General features: G+C 33.3%; 3 protein-coding genes across 3 annotated transcripts; 2 read left to right on the forward strand and 1 right to left on the reverse strand.

Annotated features, from left to right (window-relative positions):
* Positions 1-401: 401 nt before the first annotated feature.
* On the forward strand, positions 402-13,468 carry LOC106130007 (vacuole membrane protein 1). The gene is made up of 10 exons (XM_013328752.2): positions 402-569; positions 1,821-2,096; positions 4,943-5,043; positions 5,533-5,646; positions 5,928-6,027; positions 7,202-7,383; positions 7,830-8,030; positions 8,362-8,586; positions 8,921-9,216; positions 9,810-13,468. Exons 2-9 carry the CDS (start codon positions 1,908-1,910, stop codon positions 9,180-9,182), a joined length of 1,374 nt encoding a protein of 457 aa, XP_013184206.2. The 5' UTR covers positions 402-569; positions 1,821-1,907; the 3' UTR covers positions 9,183-9,216; positions 9,810-13,468.
* A 647-nt stretch (positions 13,469-14,115) lies between these two features.
* LOC106130004 (small ribosomal subunit protein uS15m) lies at positions 14,116-16,419 on the forward strand. The gene is made up of 5 exons (XM_013328746.2): positions 14,116-14,399; positions 14,887-15,020; positions 15,269-15,342; positions 15,683-15,804; positions 16,075-16,419. The coding sequence occupies exons 1-5, from the start codon at positions 14,212-14,214 to the stop codon at positions 16,382-16,384; spliced, it is 828 nt and encodes a 275-aa protein (XP_013184200.1). The 5' UTR covers positions 14,116-14,211; the 3' UTR covers positions 16,385-16,419.
* Positions 16,420-16,471: 52 nt separating this feature from the next.
* LOC106130002 (SH3 domain-containing protein Dlish) lies at positions 16,472-20,217 on the reverse strand. The gene is made up of 7 exons (XM_013328743.2): positions 20,039-20,217; positions 19,357-19,550; positions 18,951-19,138; positions 18,624-18,796; positions 18,229-18,327; positions 17,818-17,969; positions 16,472-17,523 (listed from the first exon to the last, which is right to left on the reverse strand). The coding sequence occupies exons 1-7, from the start codon at positions 20,085-20,087 to the stop codon at positions 17,359-17,361; spliced, it is 1,020 nt and encodes a 339-aa protein (XP_013184197.2). The 5' UTR covers positions 20,088-20,217; the 3' UTR covers positions 16,472-17,358.
* Positions 20,218-20,370: the final 153 nt, after the last annotated feature.

Below are 20,370 nucleotides of genomic sequence, written 5' to 3' on the forward strand. Positions count from 1 at the left end.
TGTTTCGCCCTTGTCAATCGTCATTTGTTGTTTCTTTAAGTTTAGATATAAAGCATTGGAAGCTTTAGCTATTTCATGTAATAAATAAATTTTGAAAATAAATGTCTTTCATATCCCTCAATAGTCTGTGGCGACAACGCTAATGTCAAAAAATACAACCTCTGACTCAACATCATTGGAGCCGCGGTTCCCCAAGCGTCCCCTTAGCTTGGAGGAATTATTTGCCCTTTAAAACACAATATTTAAAATCGATCCATTCGTTTACGATTCAACTTGATTTAAAAATCTGCATTTTTTTTTGCAAGAATCTCATCCCTAGCAGCTTATACTTTTGATAAAATGTTCAGACATGATTTGAGTGAATGAATTGTGTTGTCATTCAATTCCTGCGTTGAGTTCATTCAGATTCATTCACTCAGCATTTTGGAAAGAAGGGTTACGTTTACGAACATACCTACCTATTTGAATTATTTTTTAGTTTTATTAAATCTTTTCAGAATTATATTGGAAAGAATATACATCAAGCATTGTCTGTCTACTCAATAATTAGTATAGGATTAATTCCGATCGTAAGTACATTTTGATTACCTATCTCCTTTGTATGTTAGGTTAGATCAAGCATCAAATTTCTGCTGACTGTCCCCTTCAAGCCTTAAATTTTATTCTTACGCTTAATAAATAGGGGCTGTATTAGCTTTTTATTTTTAAAAATCCTAGAAATAATCTTTGTGTTTTAACCACATCAGTCTATTGACACAATTATTATACATGAATGAACAAATCAATATTTTAAGGGACAAACATTTCATTGGATTTTGTCTCTTACTTTACGTAGGTATTCACTGTAGGTATGTAATGAATTAATGATGTACCAAAAAGCTATATTTTTGTTTTAGTAATATTAACATTTATTGCACTTATGCATTCGAAATAGGTAAGTAAATATATTTCTTGTGAAACTAGATGCCTGGCATAGCTTGGTGTTATATTGTTGTTTTTAAACATTTTACTGGACTCACTAGCCTAAACTTGTCATTTTAACAACAACAATTATTTGTTTCTGGAAATTTCATAAGAAAGAATAACAAGTTAAATTTTATGCAACTCATCGTAAATATAAAATTTTCCTATGAGCAACTGTATGAAGTTTCAATTTCTTGCATCATTCAGTCTATTACATAAATTTACATTGGATGTTTTGACAATGCGAAGCACTATAAAGATTTTGTGAAGAGAAAGAAAGAAGTTTAAGAAAGGGTGCACTGTTAGAGAGTAAAAGTGAGAGCAATACACTCCTCCCATGACTCGTCTCTTATAAACAGAAGGTTGGTCTTATAAATGGGTGGTGGTGGGATAGCACTAATGCTCCCATTGTAAAACTTGGTCATATTCTAGGAAACAGGCATTTTTTGGTAATTTAAACTCAATTTTGTTGTTACATCTTTATTACTTATTTAAAGCTGTTTGTCTTTATGTTATTGATGTAATCTGATTATGACTCATTATTTATTTATATAAACTATGGCTTCATTTTGTTTACTTTTAAAACTTTTATCAGTTAATGTGAAAGTAGGTTTATACTAAACAATATGTATGTATATATACATATTTTATTGTAACTATGTACCTCTTAAACTTTGCTATGCAGTAGGAAATTTATAATTGTCAATCCTAGTGACATAAAATTAACATTATGTTGTTTCCTCATTCCATAAAAAGATTTGGTAAATTTTTTATTGATTATTAATTTTCCTCTGTATTGCAAAGCCTACCTTAATGTTTATATTTATCACTTGCATAATTTTCCAAAACCCAACAAGGAGGGGAGGATCTACGTTATATGGATCTATAAAAAAGCCTTCATTTTGACAACATAAATATTTGAAGGAAAAAACAAAAAGTTAGAAATGGCAGGCACAAGACGTGCGCGAAACCAAGCCAACTCTGTCCCTATACCAAGACAAAACTCTGTCAGTGACAGTGGCAGAACACGACAGAATTTGAGCCCTGAAGTTTTGGCAGCAATGAGCAAAGAACAGCTTCGAGCAGAATGCAGAAAAAGGGGACAACGCTCTACGGGCAACAAAAATGAGCTGGTATACTGCTGTCTGAGTTTGTGTCTGTGCTTTTTTTACTTTTTTTGCCATTGAATTTAGCTTTTTTTTTAAATTTACAATGATCATTGGCAAATATGAAAACAAGATTTAGAAAATACAGTTGGTACCTACTTCAGAATGGTTGATTGTTCACAACCAACTGTTCTGCCTTGAAAAAATTATATGCTAATGTTTCATTTGTAAGTAAAATGTATTATATTTATCATTTTGTGTGTACATGTATTTACACTAATATTATGTTGTTTTTATTTATGTACAGTGTACACCATCCTTATGATACTTAGATTCGTTTTTGAAATGATTTGCTTTATTTAGTATTATAGTATCTAAGTAGATTGTTAACCAGAACAAGATTCTGGTAGGCTCTCTACTTTGGGTTTTATTTTAGACAACAGATTTTCATTAAAATACACTTACACCAAGAATCAAATGGTTAACATATTAAATAATTACAGTAATTAACATTATGGATTTAGCAAATTTACCTGAAATGAAGAGCAATTATGTAAAAAAAAATTAACTTATATTAATTAAATATAGATTTTGGTTAAGTAATTTTATCATATGTTTTATTAATGCATTTTCCATTCTGATTCGACATTATTGCAAGATGTACAGTCAGAGATATATAGTTTAACCCTAAAGTGTTCTGTCAGATTTATTGGGTGACTGGTAGATAGTGCTTCTAGCATTTGAGTCCACCTGTATCTTGTACAATAAAGTTTTGCACAGTGGTCTGGTTTTTTACCCCTGACTGTACTTAAAGCACCCATGTTAGCACTAAATGTTTTTGCATGGCAGTGTTTTTAAATTTATTGTTTGCTTATAATATAAGTTTATGCACTATTTGAGCAGCTTTTAGTTCATTGTGTAGGTAAAACACGAAAATATTTATTACATATCGGAGTACCACGGTTTGATTATAATGTCATTAGCTATTTAAATTTGAGTGCGATACAATTTAACTACTGCATTGCAAAGCACAAAGTACCTATCAAACTCGACGAATACAGGTCAGTAGACTGCGCACGCAGCGATCACGCCACTTCTTCTATTTCCGTAGTCATTGCTATATATTATGAATCCTAATGTCAAGGTTATAGAGTAGCATTTTGTTTAAAACGAAGTATAAACTCTTAAATCGTCACATTGATTTAACATTTAAATTAATCATTTCATCCTCTTTTTTTTTTAAAACAATCCCAATGTGATTACATGAAGATTCAGAATTGTACTGTTTGTTACCATTTGGACAGCGGCCACATAAGACGGCAAACACGTTAGATTTTACATTCAGCTGTTCATTGACAAGATAAATATACACCTTCATTGTCCCTTTCCTAATAATAAGCGGCAGTTTATTATTTCAGAGTACCATTTGAATTAATCAATTTATTTGCAGACAGATTGTATATCACAGTGTAAACACAAGGCTCTTTGTTGGCAAATCTTTATTTATTCTTTGTTTTTACTCTGTCTAGCCACAGTCAGTTCACTGACTAAAGTACAACAAACTGGCTGTCGACGTTACGACTAAAAATAAAATTTAAACAAAGACGTCTTTCTAAAATAAACTCCTTTATTCAGATTAGGTATGTACGAAATAATAAATGTGTATATGGAAATTTGTGCACTAAAAGATTTAATTGTTAATATTTGTGCGCGCGGCACTTAGGACTTAATTGAACTGAGAAATTAATCAAATATATTGTGTTGTGTATTTACTCTTCTCCACATATAACTGCGGTAGAAAGTTGCTTAATTTTTGTTTTCATAGGTAGCTGTTGCCTATTGTCTATGTCTGTGATCATTGAGTTTGTCTTAAGAATAAATTAAGTCAATTAATTAACAAAATTAAGTTAATTACCTTACTTTTTATTATGCTAAGTTTTAATATTGTTGAGGGCGCATATCTGTAAACACCTTTTTTAAGATTACTTTCAATTTCGTGCCACTACTACATGGCCCGAAATGATAGTGAAATGAGTGAGAGTTTGAAAGTGAAATTTTACGTGGCGTGATGTCACAGTCACCTCACCGGCGGGTTCAAATAAAGTCGTAGTTACGCGCCGTGCGCTCGTAAAATTAAATTAGGTACTATTATAATAATTATAACATTAATAAAATTTACCTCTTACATGTTATTGTAATATTATAAAATAGTGATAGTGAACAATTTTTCTGTAAGTGATGAGAGTTGAAATTAGCATAGTGTTGTGAGTGTGCGTGTGTGTTTTTAACTCTTATTATTATATTACGATTTTTTGCATCGTTTACAACTAATTTAAATGTTGCACTTTGAATCAAAAACATTTGAAATTGTTTACAAATATTGTTATTATACTTAGGTGCATAAATTAGGTATCTACTTGATTTGATAATAGCAAGATTTGCAAACCTTTTATTTTTTGGAATACAGACGACTGTGACAGAATTAAAATACAAATAAATATTATAGAAATAAAAGGACAGTTTTATCACTGCCACATTATCAGTATATGTATACTTTATTATTCATTCTGTCACCTTTCATTCAAAAGTTTTTAATTTTATTTTTAGAAAGTATGTATCTCATTATAGTGATTAGTTAAGTAACAATCATCTGGCTTGAATAGCCTATTAAACATATATCGCTTTAAAAATATGTTTATTTCCGTTACAGTAGGAATTCCGGGAAATTTACTCCTGGAATACAAAAGGTTACAAGCCAAATTTCAAATCTCTAAACCCATCGGTTCTGTCATCTGTTTATTGTTATGTTAGTTAATGTCCTCTTTTATTTATTTTGATGAATATAATAAATGCGAAGATATTTTTGTTTGCAGCTCACCCGGCTCGGGTATTACAAGCTGGCGGCGGCCGTGCAAGCGGACACAGAGCAGCGCACGCGCAACGGCCTCCACCACCCATTTCCTAAAGAGATCAGGTCATTATCAATTCTATACATTAAAAATATAAAAAAACCAAAGTAACTCAATCACCGGTTACATAAAGTATAGAAATTATTTAAATCTCTTATTGCGTTAAATACTTATTCCATGATCTTATATCTTGAGAATATTGAAACACGAAACTGCAATAATAACGAAGGTAACAATAACAACAGAACACTAATTATGTTGATGGCAAGAATAAAATAAAATATTACACTCATACAATTTCATAAGACTACCAGCGAATCAAACCGAATGAAAACTGAATATAATAACAACCTTAAAGTACATTAAACTTAAAAATTCCAAAACAAAATCCTCTCTCCTGTTATTTCGCTCATTATTCCGGACAGTTCAGAACGCGGGTTCAAATAGCGCGTTGTGATAGGCTCAACCGCTCTAATACTTTCGCGTTAAACAAAAAATGGACTCATGCGCAGATGCAGTGATAATGTTGAACTTATCAATTGTTTTGTGTACAGGAGTAAAGCCGTAACAATGGATACAGATAGTCTGGTGCTGTGGCGGAGGCCCTTCACTACTATAGAATACTTCTTCAGGGAACTGTTCATATTGATCTCAAGCGGTATACAAAGGTATGTTGGTAAATAACTCAGAAAAAAAAATAATTAAAGAAAATATATTTGAAATCTTTTTATACACGTACAGTCAACAGCACATCAATCTACCCAAATTACTGCAATATCAATTTAATACTGCAAATTCGCCATTATTACTCACTTACTTAGTAGTACCTTGCTTTTTATTCTATATTGAGGTTGTTATGCGTAGTATGAGATTATGTCTAATCTAAATTTTTTGTTTAACTTTTTTTATGTACTTTATAATTTAAAAAAAAATACTTTTCTCTTTTCAGACTATTAGCGTACAGATTATTAGCATTAGCAGTAGTAGTTTTGACGGTTGCCACGGCGGCTTCTTACTACGTCAGTGGACCCCACCAGCACTATGTACAGGTTTGTTTAATAATTATTTACTTATTGCACTTAAATGCCACTTGAAATAAATGCTGAAAAAATTTGGCAAATTCTAGAAAGGTTCGGCACGTTTCAGAAAACCCGTGATATTTTTAAGTGAATTTAGATCCAAAGTATTACAATTAAGTCGCCTTGTTTGACGTCTATGGAAAAGTGATGATGTGGTCCTATCCTTTTTTTCTTTTAGTTTGGGGAACCACACGGCAACAGATATACAATATAAATTTTTATTATTTTTTTATTTTATATACAAAATAGGGATAGGCTAATAATATAATATATAAGATACGGATAGGCTAATAATCTTAGATTTTTTCTTTTAGACGATAGTAACTATTGAAATCTCATTTCTATCATAAAGCCATACAGCTGAACATGGGCACTCAGTCTTTTTCAGAACTTGGCTCTGTCTATCCCGCAAAGGATATAGACGTAATTATAAATATGTATGTACATAGGTATGTATATGTACTGCTATCATAAACAGGAAATATCTGCCAAGTCCATTGTTTGCTCTGCATGTTAGCGCTGAAAATTTTGTCACAAAAATAGTCAAAAAAAATTAACAGTCCAAAGAAATTCCGTCTAAAATATAAAGACCTAATAATATTCATTCCATTGCATTTTAGCGCTGGCGAAGTGAAACGATTGTACTAGTTAGAGGGAGCGTACATTTCTTATCGGACATAATACGGCGTAAATCCCATTGGGTCAATGTCAACAAACATTGATATTGCTCGTAATAATCATTATTTGCTTATATTTAGATTTTTTTACTTTTTTGTTATTAGAAATATCTATCAATTATCAACAATATGTAAAATGCTATATTTATTATCCGCCTGATAGAAAGAGGTGTGATCTAATATTTTAAAGGTACAATTAATTAATAATAATTCACTTTTGTTTTGAAAATCCTGGAGTAGTATACATGTACAAAAACTAAGTTTTTCACATTTATGTAGTATCAATATAGGGAGATTAAAGAGAAGTCTTTAACGTTATTCAAAAGAATTTTAAAGTACGTGGTAGTGGTTTTTGAGATATTCTCAATTTTGTAAAAATTTAAAATTCGCGGCGAACATCTAGTTTATATTTGGAACATATGGTGACAGTCTTTTGTTTTTATTTAAGTATTGCACTCTATTCACAGTTGATGGTATCAACGCTGGCGTGGTGGGGATGGTGGGTGGTGCTCGGTGTGTGCAGTTCGGTGGGTCTGGGCACAGGGCTGCACACTTTCCTACTGTACCTGGGCCCGCATATAGCGCGCGTCACGCTTGCGGCCTACGAGTGCGGCGCGTTGAACTTCCCTGAGCCGCCATATCCCAACGAGTAAGTCATTTTAGGGAGCCTGTAGGAGTGTTACTTTTTGTTAAAAATTGACAAAGCTTACTATTATCACAATACAAAATTTTAGCGACACGCAGCGGTTATTTGTTACGTTGAATCTTAGCTTGTGAATAAACTGGTTTTAAAATTTGATTGATTATTCTTCTTCCTCTTGGCTTTAGTCTCGGTTGCATCCTCACCACTCTGAAAAGGAGCCCGGGGTATGCCTTTAGCCGTGGATCCTGGATTGGGTGTGTCAGGTTTTTACACAAAGCGACTCCCATATGACCTCCGCAACCTATGAGGGGAACCTAACAAACATTGCATCATGGTAACACATTTCTTACTGTGCAGGATTCCTCACGATGTTTTACCTCACCGTAGTAGCATCGGTATATACCTAAGTAGTCAAACGAACTGTAATACATATAATTTATATCTAATTTCAGCATAATCTGCCCAACGGTCGCAGACCCCAACAACCCAGTGACAATATGGAACATAATGTCCAAAGTTCGCGTTGAGTCCATGATGTGGGGCATCGGGACTGCGCTGGGGGAACTCCCGCCATACTTCATGGCGCGGGCGGCGCGCCTGTCGGGCGGCGGAGTCGCCGAGTTGAACACTAATGATGATTCTAGGACTGGAAGGTGGGAATTGATGTTTTAGTGGAAATGGTCACAGGACCATTTATTGTTCAAGTTTTGTTGTATATAGTGTCGATTTTTGGATGGATACTCAATAATGTTCACATACAGGTATAGAGTCCAAATGTAGGCGAGAACTGGACCCGTTTGCGGGAAACGGAACGTTTTGTTGATAAATAATATAAGATATTCTAAGATGGTCTTGGGTCTCAAATGTTTTCCTAAGTTAGAAACATCATTTTACATTTTGAAGCCAAACCTAGGGCCTCTGCGCCGAGAGACGTCTTTTTTTTCCTGTAAAACTGAATTGCATGAATATTGTTTTATTTTTCAGAGCAAAAATAATGGTGCAAAAATTAGTGGAACGGGTCGGGTTTGCTGGCATCCTAGCGTGCGCGTCCGTTCCAAATCCACTTTTCGATTTGGCCGGGTTGACTTGCGGACATTTCCTGGTGCCTTTCTGGACGTTCTTTGGAGCGACGGTTATTGGAAAAGCTGTGATCAAGATGCATATACAGAAGATGTTCGTCATCATAGCATTCAATGAGACGCTAGTTACGTGAGTATTGCCGTATTCATACAAAATTGTAGAACGGACATTCCCTCAGATACTTCAACATTCTGAAGAGCGTGTTAATTAACACGTAAAGATTTTTTTACCTATTATTCGATCGACGGGAGTTTTTTTTTTTCTAAACTATTTGGAACAGAAATTGATTCAACCACCACTAATAAACAAACTGTCGTTATTGGTTTTAAATTAGATCCGAAGCATCTATATAGAATTTTTCATTATTTGTTTCTTTAGAAGGGATAATTTCTAATGGATTTTTTTTAAAGCATCTCTACCTCTGCTAAAAGCAATAAAACGGTTTTTTATTTTTAAATTTCAGCCAATTCCTCTCCTGGGTAGAGAGGATACCCTACGTGGGGCCCAAACTGGAAGCGCCATTGCTAGAATTCCTTCGCAACCAAAAATCTCGTCTTCACAAAAACGAAGGCGCACAAATAGATAATCAAGGCTCGGTGCTATCGAGTCTTCTAGAAAAATTCGTGTTAGCAATGGTGGTGTATTTCGTAGTGTCGATAGTGAATGCGCTTGCGCAGAATTATAGTAAACGCGTCGGCAAGAAGAAGGGCAAGAAGAGGGAATAGGGGTCGAAAAAGGGCGACGCTATTTGTGGATACGGTAAGTTTATTTGACACACTATAAAAGATATTTATATATAGCATGTTTTGTCTGCAATTCGTATTTGAATAGTCGTATACTTATTGCAAATTTCATGAACACACTACATTTACAGGGTTGAAGGTCACAAAGTCCTAAGTGGAAGTTACATTCCAAAATTAACAAATATACAAACTCACTTTCGCATTTGAAATATTATTCGTGAAAGTATACCTAAGGACCACAGCCACCAAAGCATAACTGCCCAGGTTGCAATTGGAAACACTCAAATATAAGAGATATACCTAAGGATAATAACATATCGGCCTGTATTACAAGCTTTGTGAGTTTGCATATCACAAAGAGAATAATTGTTTGGGAGATAAACTAATTATAAACTTTGAATAAAATTAATTAAAAAAAAAAAACATTTAAACCCTCATTAAATCTGGTGTTTTAACTTAGCGTGAGACCTTGCCATGGGGTCAACTTTAGCGAATAACGTATATTGTCTAAATGCCTTCAGTTGTCGTCAAAAAATTGTCTGATATTTATTTTTTCGCCAATTTCATCTTGATACATTTATATGAACAAAAGTATACATCAAATTATAGGTCGTCGCCGCTTCACATCGGATCGCGGTCGCCATCGGTAGTACTGCGCCGGTGCACGTGCACTCACGTGACATAGACAATTGTACCATAAACAATAATTTAAGTAAACCAGTCCAGACTCAGATACGCGTTATTCAGAATTACCTTTGTACTTCTAAAAGTAAACTAAGAGATATTTCTATTATGAAATAAAAATACATGTGTAAACGATTTACAATGGGAGCTCGTGATAATTTCAAATGTAATCGAAACCTTCAAGCTGTGATAAAAATCACATGGTTCATATGATAAAAATACTCTTAGAAGTCCAATAACTCTGAATGAAGTGTAAATAGTAATAATGATTGGTAAAATTTATGGTTTTATTTGGGTTAGAAGGCCTTTGTTTTCTATCAATCTGCAGAGAGAATTGCAGAAATATAAAACTAGTCTGTTTTTATTTCAAATCCTAAATAAACCCATAAATTTATGTTATTAGGTAATTTTATCTAACTTAAGATTATGGTTGAAAATATTTATTTATTTCTCTATTTATTTACAGCAGCATGATTTTCAGTACTTAAGCGATATTTCGAAGATATATCACAGCTCAGTTTTAGCCAATCATTCATTATTTAGTTCTTAATAAGCTAAAGAGATGGTTGATACTTTGATAGAATTATTTATGTGTGGTGACTCTTTTATAGTCAAAAACTGAATAAAGGTTCTCTTTAGTGGTGTCACAATCTAGAATATACCAATGGTAGAGAGAGACAGCATTTATTAATTTATTCGTCTTTCAATGGAGTCACTCTTCAATTAAAATAGTTTTTTAATATATGTGATTGACTTTTAATTTCAATGTTGGAGCTTAACATTGAAGAGGCTCGTAGCTAAGCTGTATAAAGCTTGTGTAAAAAGCAGCTGTATTCTTTATTATACTTCTACAACCATAATTTATTATAAAGATGAATGTGTCAATGTATTTATTAAATAATATTATTACGTCAACAAAGACTCCTCTGAACGCTCAAGTTATCTAAATATTCACAAGAGGTAACTGACTGACTGAGACAACTTAAACTCCTGGGTACGGAAATAATTAACGCGGGCGGAGCCGCGGGCGTTCTTTAGTCGATCAATACAAATGATTACTGGAGTTTAATGTATGAAAATTAAAACATTTGAATGAAAGTTTGAGCGTACAGGTGAGTCTAATTTTAAGATATTCAGCTATCGCCTGACCGAGATGATCTTGCCTTGAGGGTTTGTTATACCATTATGACCATCAAAACTAAATACCCAGTCACTATACTATGTACCTACTTCAGTTATATAATTTTATACTGGCTGGCTAAGCCACGCGTTGTTTTGAGTTGTTTTAAATTATCTTATTTTCAAGAAAAACAATGTTTCAGTTACAGTCAGTTTAGTAGTTTCAGAGTTTATTGATGACATCATTGTACCAGATTTTTTTGCGTGTTTTCCAAGACAAATATTACAGATACTAATTAGACCTCAACAGATTTCTTGTTTCATCTACTCTCAATGATAGATGAGATGAAAAATCATACCTTGATTTTTCTGCGGGATGCTTCTAGTAATTCCCCTTTTGAGTCCTTTTGTGAGAAGAACTGCCTTTGTGACGCGCGACGCCGTTTTTTCACGCGGAAACGTTTTCCTTTTCATTTTGACTTAAAACAGGCCAGCGATATTTATCGCGCGATTAAAACGGCGTCGCAGGTGCCAAGCTATAGCGGTTGAATAATTTTTATTTTTAATTTGGTATACAAGTATGGCCACCTAAAATTTGAAGACATAGTTGGTGATATGGTTATTATATATATTAAATGTGTAAGTATACTTAGATTATAATGTTCCGAAGTGATGGATATATTTAACGAATATATAAAAATAAAATATACCTAATAAAAGTAAAGTGCTCGGTGTTTAATGTAAGTTGATCATAAGAATGGCATACAGGAAAAAATGCTCATCCCGATTATACAATACTTTGACGTGTAGATTTCAAATGATAAGTTTTTTAAGTGTGTTTATAATTTTATGAACTGGCAACAAAAATGTCTATAGAATATTTTATTGCACAAAATGTGGGATGAACAAAGGTTAAACAAAACAATTAGTAGTTAATTAATACATACATATAGTCACGTCTATATCCCTTGCGGGGTAGACAGAGCCAACAATCTAAAAAAGACTAATACGAGTAGGTCGCGTTCAGCTGTGTGGCTTAATAATAAAATTGAGAATTAATTAATCCATATTTATAATCATTAAATCTAACTTTTTTGTTCCCAGTAACTTTCGACAGCTAGTGAATGTACAGCCATGTTAAAAATAAATCAACTAAATAGAAATGTGTGCCAAATATTTGAATTTCTACTTTCACATTCGATCAAATAATTTGGTTTTTGTAAAAACCGAACTACTTTAAATTGTTTTGTATGAGCTTTTAATATCTGAAACAAGTTGAGCTTGCCTGCGGTGACCATATTGGTTTTTTTTTATCTTTACTTCATATATGTGATTATTCCAAAAACTAATTTTAATTTCTGGTGCTGTTCCTATTTCTTTCTTATTCTGCAATAATTCACAAAATAACGTGTTCAATCCCTAGTTTGTTTACAATAGTAAACATATAATTTTGTGCACTAAGTTTTGGATGAAATGGAATGAGGAATGCATCTTATGTAATTACAAATTTCGTTACCGTTTTATAACTAGTATCACTTTAATTTCGTAGTTTCACTAATTTCTATAAACAGTGTCTAGTTAATTTTGTCGGTTAGTTAGGTACTACAAATAAAGACAAAGCTAAAAGTAAGCAGAATGAGTTCAGTATTAACAAGGATTTTGAAATAGGAATGTTCAAAGTTTAACTAAAAAAATGTGATAATAAAGGTCATTGATGAAAATCATTTACAATGGTACCAAACAAAAGTTTTTGCAACGGACTGTTATTAAACTTGTCAGAATGTAGGTATGCATTTGTGTGTTTGTCATGTTTACATCGCGTGTGTAATGTTTTTGAGTTATTACATTCCATTTAGTGTGAATTTTAAACATAGAGTTGTGTTGCCACAATAAAATTGTTAGGAAGTTTTCGATTAGTCAATAGATTTGCACAAGTATACTCTTATGAGTTATTTACTACAACTATTTCTTTAGAGAACAATGGTAGATGTGTACCTAACCGATTATTTTTTAAATTTGGTACCTTACTTAAAAGTCAGTGGTTGTTTTCTATAGGATTAGTTGTTTAGCGGAAGACAATTACGTAGGAAAATTGTGCTGTTTTATTAGTTAAGATGTAATATGTAATTATTATTCATAATCTATTATTTTAACAGCAGATATGATTTGCTGCAAAAATTATTTACCAACCTAGAAAATACATAATATATAATCATGATGAGTTTTGTTTGGCACAGAATACTACCTATATTAGGCCACGGATTGTTTAATTTGATTTGTTTTTAAATTTTGTTGTGCATATTTTATTTTCGAGTTTGTTTAATGAAATTACAATTTAATAGCATGGTTTATAGTGTGTAACTGTATAGTCATGTGGAGTGGTACATTTAGTACAAAATATTGTTTATAAAGTTTGTAAGTTTGAGGATTCTTACTCCGAGAGCAATAAATAGAAAGAAAGCTAAGATCAAGTCTTTTTTTTATCCCTACTGGATCTGCTATAGCTGATACCCCGTTTTGCTTGCGTTTTGTTGGGTGAAGTCTGTTAACATTATGCCAAATATTGGTTAGGAATTCAACCGTCAACGATGTAGTTACAGAACATGAGAGATATTTTGTTAATTTTATTATTCAGGAAGTTTTAGTTTGCTTTTTTTTTAAGAAGGAAGATGTGATAAATACTTTTTATAGAACTTACTGAAGAATGTAAAATGACACGTTTTTGATGTATAGTTAAAACTTGAACATACATACATATAGTCACGTCTATATCCCTTACGGGGTAGACAGAGCCAATAGTCCCGAAAAGACTGAATGGCCACGTTCAGCTGCTCGGCTTAATGATGGAATTGAGATCTACATAGTGACAGGTTGATAGCCCATCGCCTAAAAAAAAGGATCGCAACTTTTATAAGCCTATCCCTTAGTCGCCTTTTACGACATCCATGGGAAACAGATGGAGTGGTCTTATTCTTTTTTGTTTTGTATTTGTGCTGTTGTGTTAATTGTATGTGGCGGGATTGTATACCACATGGCACCAATAAAAAACTTGAACAATAAAAATAATGTCTTTCTTAATTATTAAATCAGAGACACGAAAAAGTAAAAACACTTAGTGACAGCTGTCAACGTCATTATTTGCAGTTGCAGGTTTTAGGTTAGGATATTTTAGAAAGGAAACTAAATAATATTTGTAAAATCACCAAAAATGTTACGTCGCACAATATCTTGGGCAATTCAAACTAGGAGCATAAAGAACCAAGTTAAAGCTGAATGGGTGAGACCACCATATGTACCTGCTTACAAACCTGAAAGGTCCGGGGACTTGGAAGGTCTTCCCCCAATTCCAACTGAGGCAATAGCTAAAGAATATGCAGAATGCGATGAAATGAAAGAGTGAGTATTATTGAATTATTGAAATATAATATAATGCGATGAAATGAAAGAGTGAGTATTATAATATAATAATAATTGAATTATAATAATAATTTCGGAATCTAAAGTAACATACTTACTTGCTCATGCAACTTTACTTTCTTTAAAACTACATAGAGTAAATTTTTTGGTTAACTTATGCTACCATAAAATTTTGTGTGGTTATCAATTTATTATATATTAATAAAGGCATTAAGTTATAGTTATACATATCTATGTACATAAAATCACTTTTCTTTCTTGGAGGGGTAGGCAATCTTTCCACTTGCCACATTCCCTGCATTGTATATTTTCGTTTCATTCACATGAAGTACAATACAGTTACAGTTATGATTACAGAATATACTGGGATTATAATGAGTACATACTGGTTGCATAGAATTAAGTAAATCTGCAACATGCAGACAGCCCCAATAAAAAAGATAAAGTGTTTTTTTTTTCTTTTCAGAGCATCAGAGGCAGTCAAAAAGATTTTCTCTGTAGCACATTTGGGGCAAAAAGAATACCATGCCTTGGTCATTAAGGAACTAATAGATCGAGTAAAACGGCACAATTATGATGATGACACGGAAGAAACTAAAAGTAAGTTCATTTAGACAATAAAGGTTAGAGAATAAGTATAAATTGTGTAGTTTTCTTTTACATCCAAAAGATAAGATAGGAAAGAAAACTTGAGTGATTATTATAATAAGATAGCATCTAAAATCATTAAAAAAATAAAAACTATTTGACAACTGAATTTTACTCTGTGGAACTGAATTCATCTTAGCACAATTTGATAGTAAAAAAGTTGGAAGGAACCTATTAAATTTTGATATTTCTTTCTATAGTTGCAAAATTTACTGGACAAATAAGATATCTTCAGAAGATTATGGAAAAAACTCCAAAAAATGCAAAAGTAAAGGTAATATGGTATTTCTTATTTTTTTTTTAAGTTAGGTACATCCTTACTTCCATCTTGTGGAAAAAACATTCACATTTACATAAATTCATCCTACTTGTTGTTGTGGCTGTTACAATTCGTTTTAGCTGAGCCCTTCACTATGGCCACAATTCAGTAGTTGCCAGTTCATATAATTAAATGTTTGCGCCTGTGACCTATGTGACTGACAAGTTAAACTTGAAATACAATGGGTGCATTAAAAAAAAAAGCATTTCCTCATTGTTGTTATGCTATAGATTATATAGAAAGATGCGTGCCAACAAGTACAAAAAATCTCTCTTTTCTTTTTAATTTCTTCTAGCAAGCAGTTCAAGAACTAATTGACAAAAGGAAGAAACATCTTAAGTTTTTGCGTCAACATGATTACAAGAAATTTGAATGGCTATTGGAAAAACTCAACATTGAATACAAAGGTTTTCCAGAGTAAGTACAAACTATTTGATTAATGTACTAGGTAATCATATCTATTTGTCACATGAAAAATTACTCTTTTGCGCAATTATTATGTTTGTATAACACTGCAAGAGTATAAAGCATATGCCTCAGAGTAACACGTCTATTATTTACGAACCAGCGGAGCCACAGACATACAACAGTAATATTTTTTCTTCCTTGTACAAAAAAAATTGCAGTAAAAATATTACCTAGTATTAAAAAAAGTGTTTTCATTAAACAATTTTTCATTATTTTTAGATCTTATCATAAACTATCACGCAGAGAGTCACTAAGGAAACTTACGGAATTGCACTGTGAAGAAGTAAAAAGCAACAAACTCGCCGAATACCGGAACCTCCTAGAGAGCCAACAGGGGCCTTTCCTGAAGGAAAAGCTAGCTGCGTTGAAGTTCATAAAGAGTGAACAAACAGAACTGAAACTACCTGTGACTGTGACAGACCAGGACATCAAGAAGGTTGAGAAACAGTTGGAAGAGTGGACAATAAGAGATGAGATCAAACAACAAGCAAAGAAAAAGAAGAAGAATCTTGTGTTGGACTTGGAATGAATTTGGTAGCTAATAAATGTAAATAGTGTGTAGAAGATATTTTATTTCAGTCTGAAGGGGAATCATCTAGATGAAAAATAATACAAATTAAATTTTAATAACATTTAATCTTACACAGTAAAAAATATCGATATGTAGTAAACTTGAGTTTAATAGTAAAAATATTCATACGAAATAAATTGAGCCAGTCAAATTTGGACGGAAAATGTACACAACATTTAAACTTAGCTTACGGAAGACAATCTTTATTACATTTACACAATAAAAAGACGAAGTTATGGCCATAACTAAAAGGCTAAGATTAAGGCATATTCTTTTAAAACTATGTCAGATCTAATAATGATGATGAAAAGCTTTCTTGTCTAGCTTGAGCTGAAATGTATACATACATAAAATCACGTTTATATCCCCTGCAACAGTAAACAGAGCCAACAGTACTGAAAAGACTGGTAGGCCACGTTCAGCTGTTTGGCTCAATGATAGAATTGTGATTCAAATAATGCCAGGTTGCTAGCCCATCGCCTAAAAATGCCTAGTTCATAAGCATGGCTAAGGGATAGCCACCTTTTACGACATCCATTGTTAAGAAATGGAGTGGTCCTATTCTTTTTTCCGGTCCCAGGAACCACACGGCAATTAAAATACAAATTAAATTTATCAATTATTGATTCTTTATAAATTAACAGTTCTGTTCAAAACTTAACAGAAGAAGTTTGCAGTTAATTTTACTCATACTCAGCGAAAGACTGTCGCTGTCCCATTTCACGTCATAATTCAAAGCCCTAGTTAAAATTAACGTTGAGTGTGCCATGCAAGGGGCAGAGATTCCAGCATGCGAGTATTGTATTTTTTAAATATTTTTCTGCGCTTTAGGGTCTACTCTTTCTGCGTCAATTGTAGCATAGTCATAGAAAATCATATTATAGTACCACATATTTGTATCTGTACGAGTATAGTGGTTTGATATTCCTTAGTTATAGTGTAGTAGTATGCGGAGCTCGCGCGTAGGCGGTGGGGATGAACCCGGAGCGCCGCGACTTGGGAGCGTGCGCCCACAGCCAGCCCTCCACCGTCTGCTGCGTGAGGTCCGCGTACACCCACTCGCCGCGCTTCACCGACAAGTCGTCTGGCGCTTGCGCCTGTGAACAACACACATTATATTATTGTTTTACTAAGTTTTTATAACATTGAGATGTATGTGTCATCCATTATGGTAGTATGGTATGAAAAAGGAATTATAGTTTTATGACACAAAGACACGCTGGAAAAATATACTTGATCTCGCTTTTCTTTTTCCTTTGCTTTGTCAATATGCATTGGGTCCTGGGTTGTTCTTGCAGAAGACTTTTTTTAAAGTTTATGCGGAATGTGGTCAGGTCAGGAGAACATTAAAAAGAGCTGAAAAAAGATATGGGTATTTGATATTAAGTTACCTTATAATCGTAAAGCATGACTAGCTCCGTGCCGTGGTACCGTCCGTCGCTGTCTTGCGCGGGGCTGAGGCCGGTGGTGGCCGACAGAAGCGTCGTGTTGGGGTTCGAAGCCGGCGGCGATTGCAGCTGTGGGCTGTTCTCTTGTTGGGTAGCTGTAAACAGGTAAAAATTGAATAAATATATATAGAAAAGTATAAAAAATTTCTGATGTTCACATGACTAAATAAATTATAAAAGAAATTGTTATTTGGGAGAGAGATACCCAGACATGAAATCTAGGATACTTTTTTCTTTGAATGCTAACATGTTGTTGTTCTTTCCTAAGTATATAAAAAGTATCAGTTAAAAATATCGTGAGAAAACCCCACTAGCTATTCACATTTTAAATTTATTTAAATTAAATATTGTTACCTTGTACCACTGCTGGATAAACAAAACCAGACGGTATGAATCCCTCTTGTCCATCACTCCTCACTATCCAATACCAATCTGGATCTTCTCTATTGAGCACTGAAATAATGAAAAGATGAAAATTCTAGACAAAGAATTTTTTATAACAAGATGAGGATGTAACAAGCACAAGGAGAATGGAGTAGTTGATCAGTGCATCAAATATATATTATAGCTGGTTGGAAAAAGACAGATAAACATATTGAATACTTTACCAAATCAGTTACTGACATGTTGTTCGAAGTATTGTTATTTTGAAGAATGATTTCTTAATTTTCTGTCTATTTAAATCAAAATAAAAACTTCAAATTAATATTTGATAGGGAATTAATATGCTTGTGTATCAAGTAGCAAACCTGTAACAAATTCTCCTCTTTCAACATCCACATCGTTCTCATCTCTGGCAGTGAATGTGTACAGTACAACGTAACGGCCTGAGGGGTCTTTGCTGAACGGACATGCTTCTCCTTCACTGCCCAGCTCCGAGTGACCATCGCCCACATTAGTGGCTCCATCTGATACGGACAACCTGAAAATTATAATTTTATTAATAAATACATTCACTTTGACACTGGTAAAAGTGTAAATGAAATCCATATTGACCAACTGATTTTCATTCTTATTATGTTATTGTTGATGCTGTTTAGGGTTATATACATAACCAAGACATGAATAATACTTACTGTGAGACATCTCTATGTGCTAAATCGGTAGGAGATCTACTTCTGGGCAGTTTTTTCTTAAGGTCATGGGGTTCACACGGAGCGCAATATGAGTGTGGAATGAAACCCTCCCTTCTGGACTCTGCTAGTATTACATAGACCCAGTCATTTTCTCGGTACAACACATTTACAATTTGCCCTCTTTTTACCTGAAAATAAAAGTAGCATGAGGTAACTCATTATTTTAGTCACTTGGTCCGCAGGATTGCCTTAGCAAGGCAATCTTAGATTAATTTAAACAAAAACCTGTTGCAGGGTTTGTGGCAAGAAGAAAGATGTCTCTGCCTTCCCCTTTGAAAAAGAAGGTGCGGCAGATTAGATGAAACAGATTTTTTTTAAAGATATCTATTTGTGTAACTTTATTTACCTCAAGTTCATCATCAACACAAGGTGCAAAGTCATGAAGAACCACCATTTTGGAATCTGGACTGAGCCCATGTTCCTTCTCAATGCCAACCCTCACTAGAGTTTCAATACTTGCAGAGCCTGTGATGCGGCCCATGCCAGGACTTAAACCAGAGCCTGGCCTTGAGAGATCTTTTTCTGAATCCCCGCTACTGGCTGGAATTGTTTGAATAGAAAATCAAATATGCATAGCCATTTAAAATATACAATTCAATGCTGCTAGTGTTAATAAACATAGATAGTCCTGGAATGTTTTGTGTGTCGATTTTAAGACATCTATGGATGTCCTTAGAGTTTTGATTGAGTTTGTTTATACAGACTCATGGTAGAAAAGAAAATAGCTTTTAAGTAAACATAACTTAATTTTTTGATTCGAGTAGCTTGTTGGTATTACATCCACATCAAAAACAGAACTTTTAATGCAAACTCAACTAAGATAAAATGCATATTGGAGTTAGACACAAAGTATAACAAATTGTTAGTTACCATCGTGTAAAATTACAGAAGTTCTCATGATCGATTAAGCAACATGCAAAAAATTTCTTCAAATATAACAGCGAAGACATTATTTTCATTTTATTTATAATTATGTAGAAAGTAAGGGTCAATGACTTAAAAAACTTACGAAGCTTCATGGTACTCACATTTCTTCTTTTTCCCTTTTCGTATTCGCACTGGACATAGAAATGCCATTATGTATTTATATTATGTTAACACATTCCTCATATAAAACAACAATTTTGATCAATTTCTTGAAAATTCATTACTAGCTTTACAGATTTACCTACTGCATTTACAATTTTCACACGGTTTCTACCTGTCAAAAAAGTTCAACCAAACAAGTTTATCGAACGCGTTTTGTTTTTGCTCATTTCATCTAAAATTGTCAAACTGTCAAATGCGTTTTGTTTCATCTTAAGCTATAGAATTAATGTCTCAAAGTTCAAAACAATCAAGGAATTAAAAGCCATTATGT

Source organism: Amyelois transitella, chromosome 22 (genome assembly GCF_032362555.1).
Source record: "Amyelois transitella isolate CPQ chromosome 22, ilAmyTran1.1, whole genome shotgun sequence".
Classification (NCBI taxonomy): Eukaryota; Metazoa; Arthropoda; class Insecta; order Lepidoptera; family Pyralidae; genus Amyelois; species Amyelois transitella.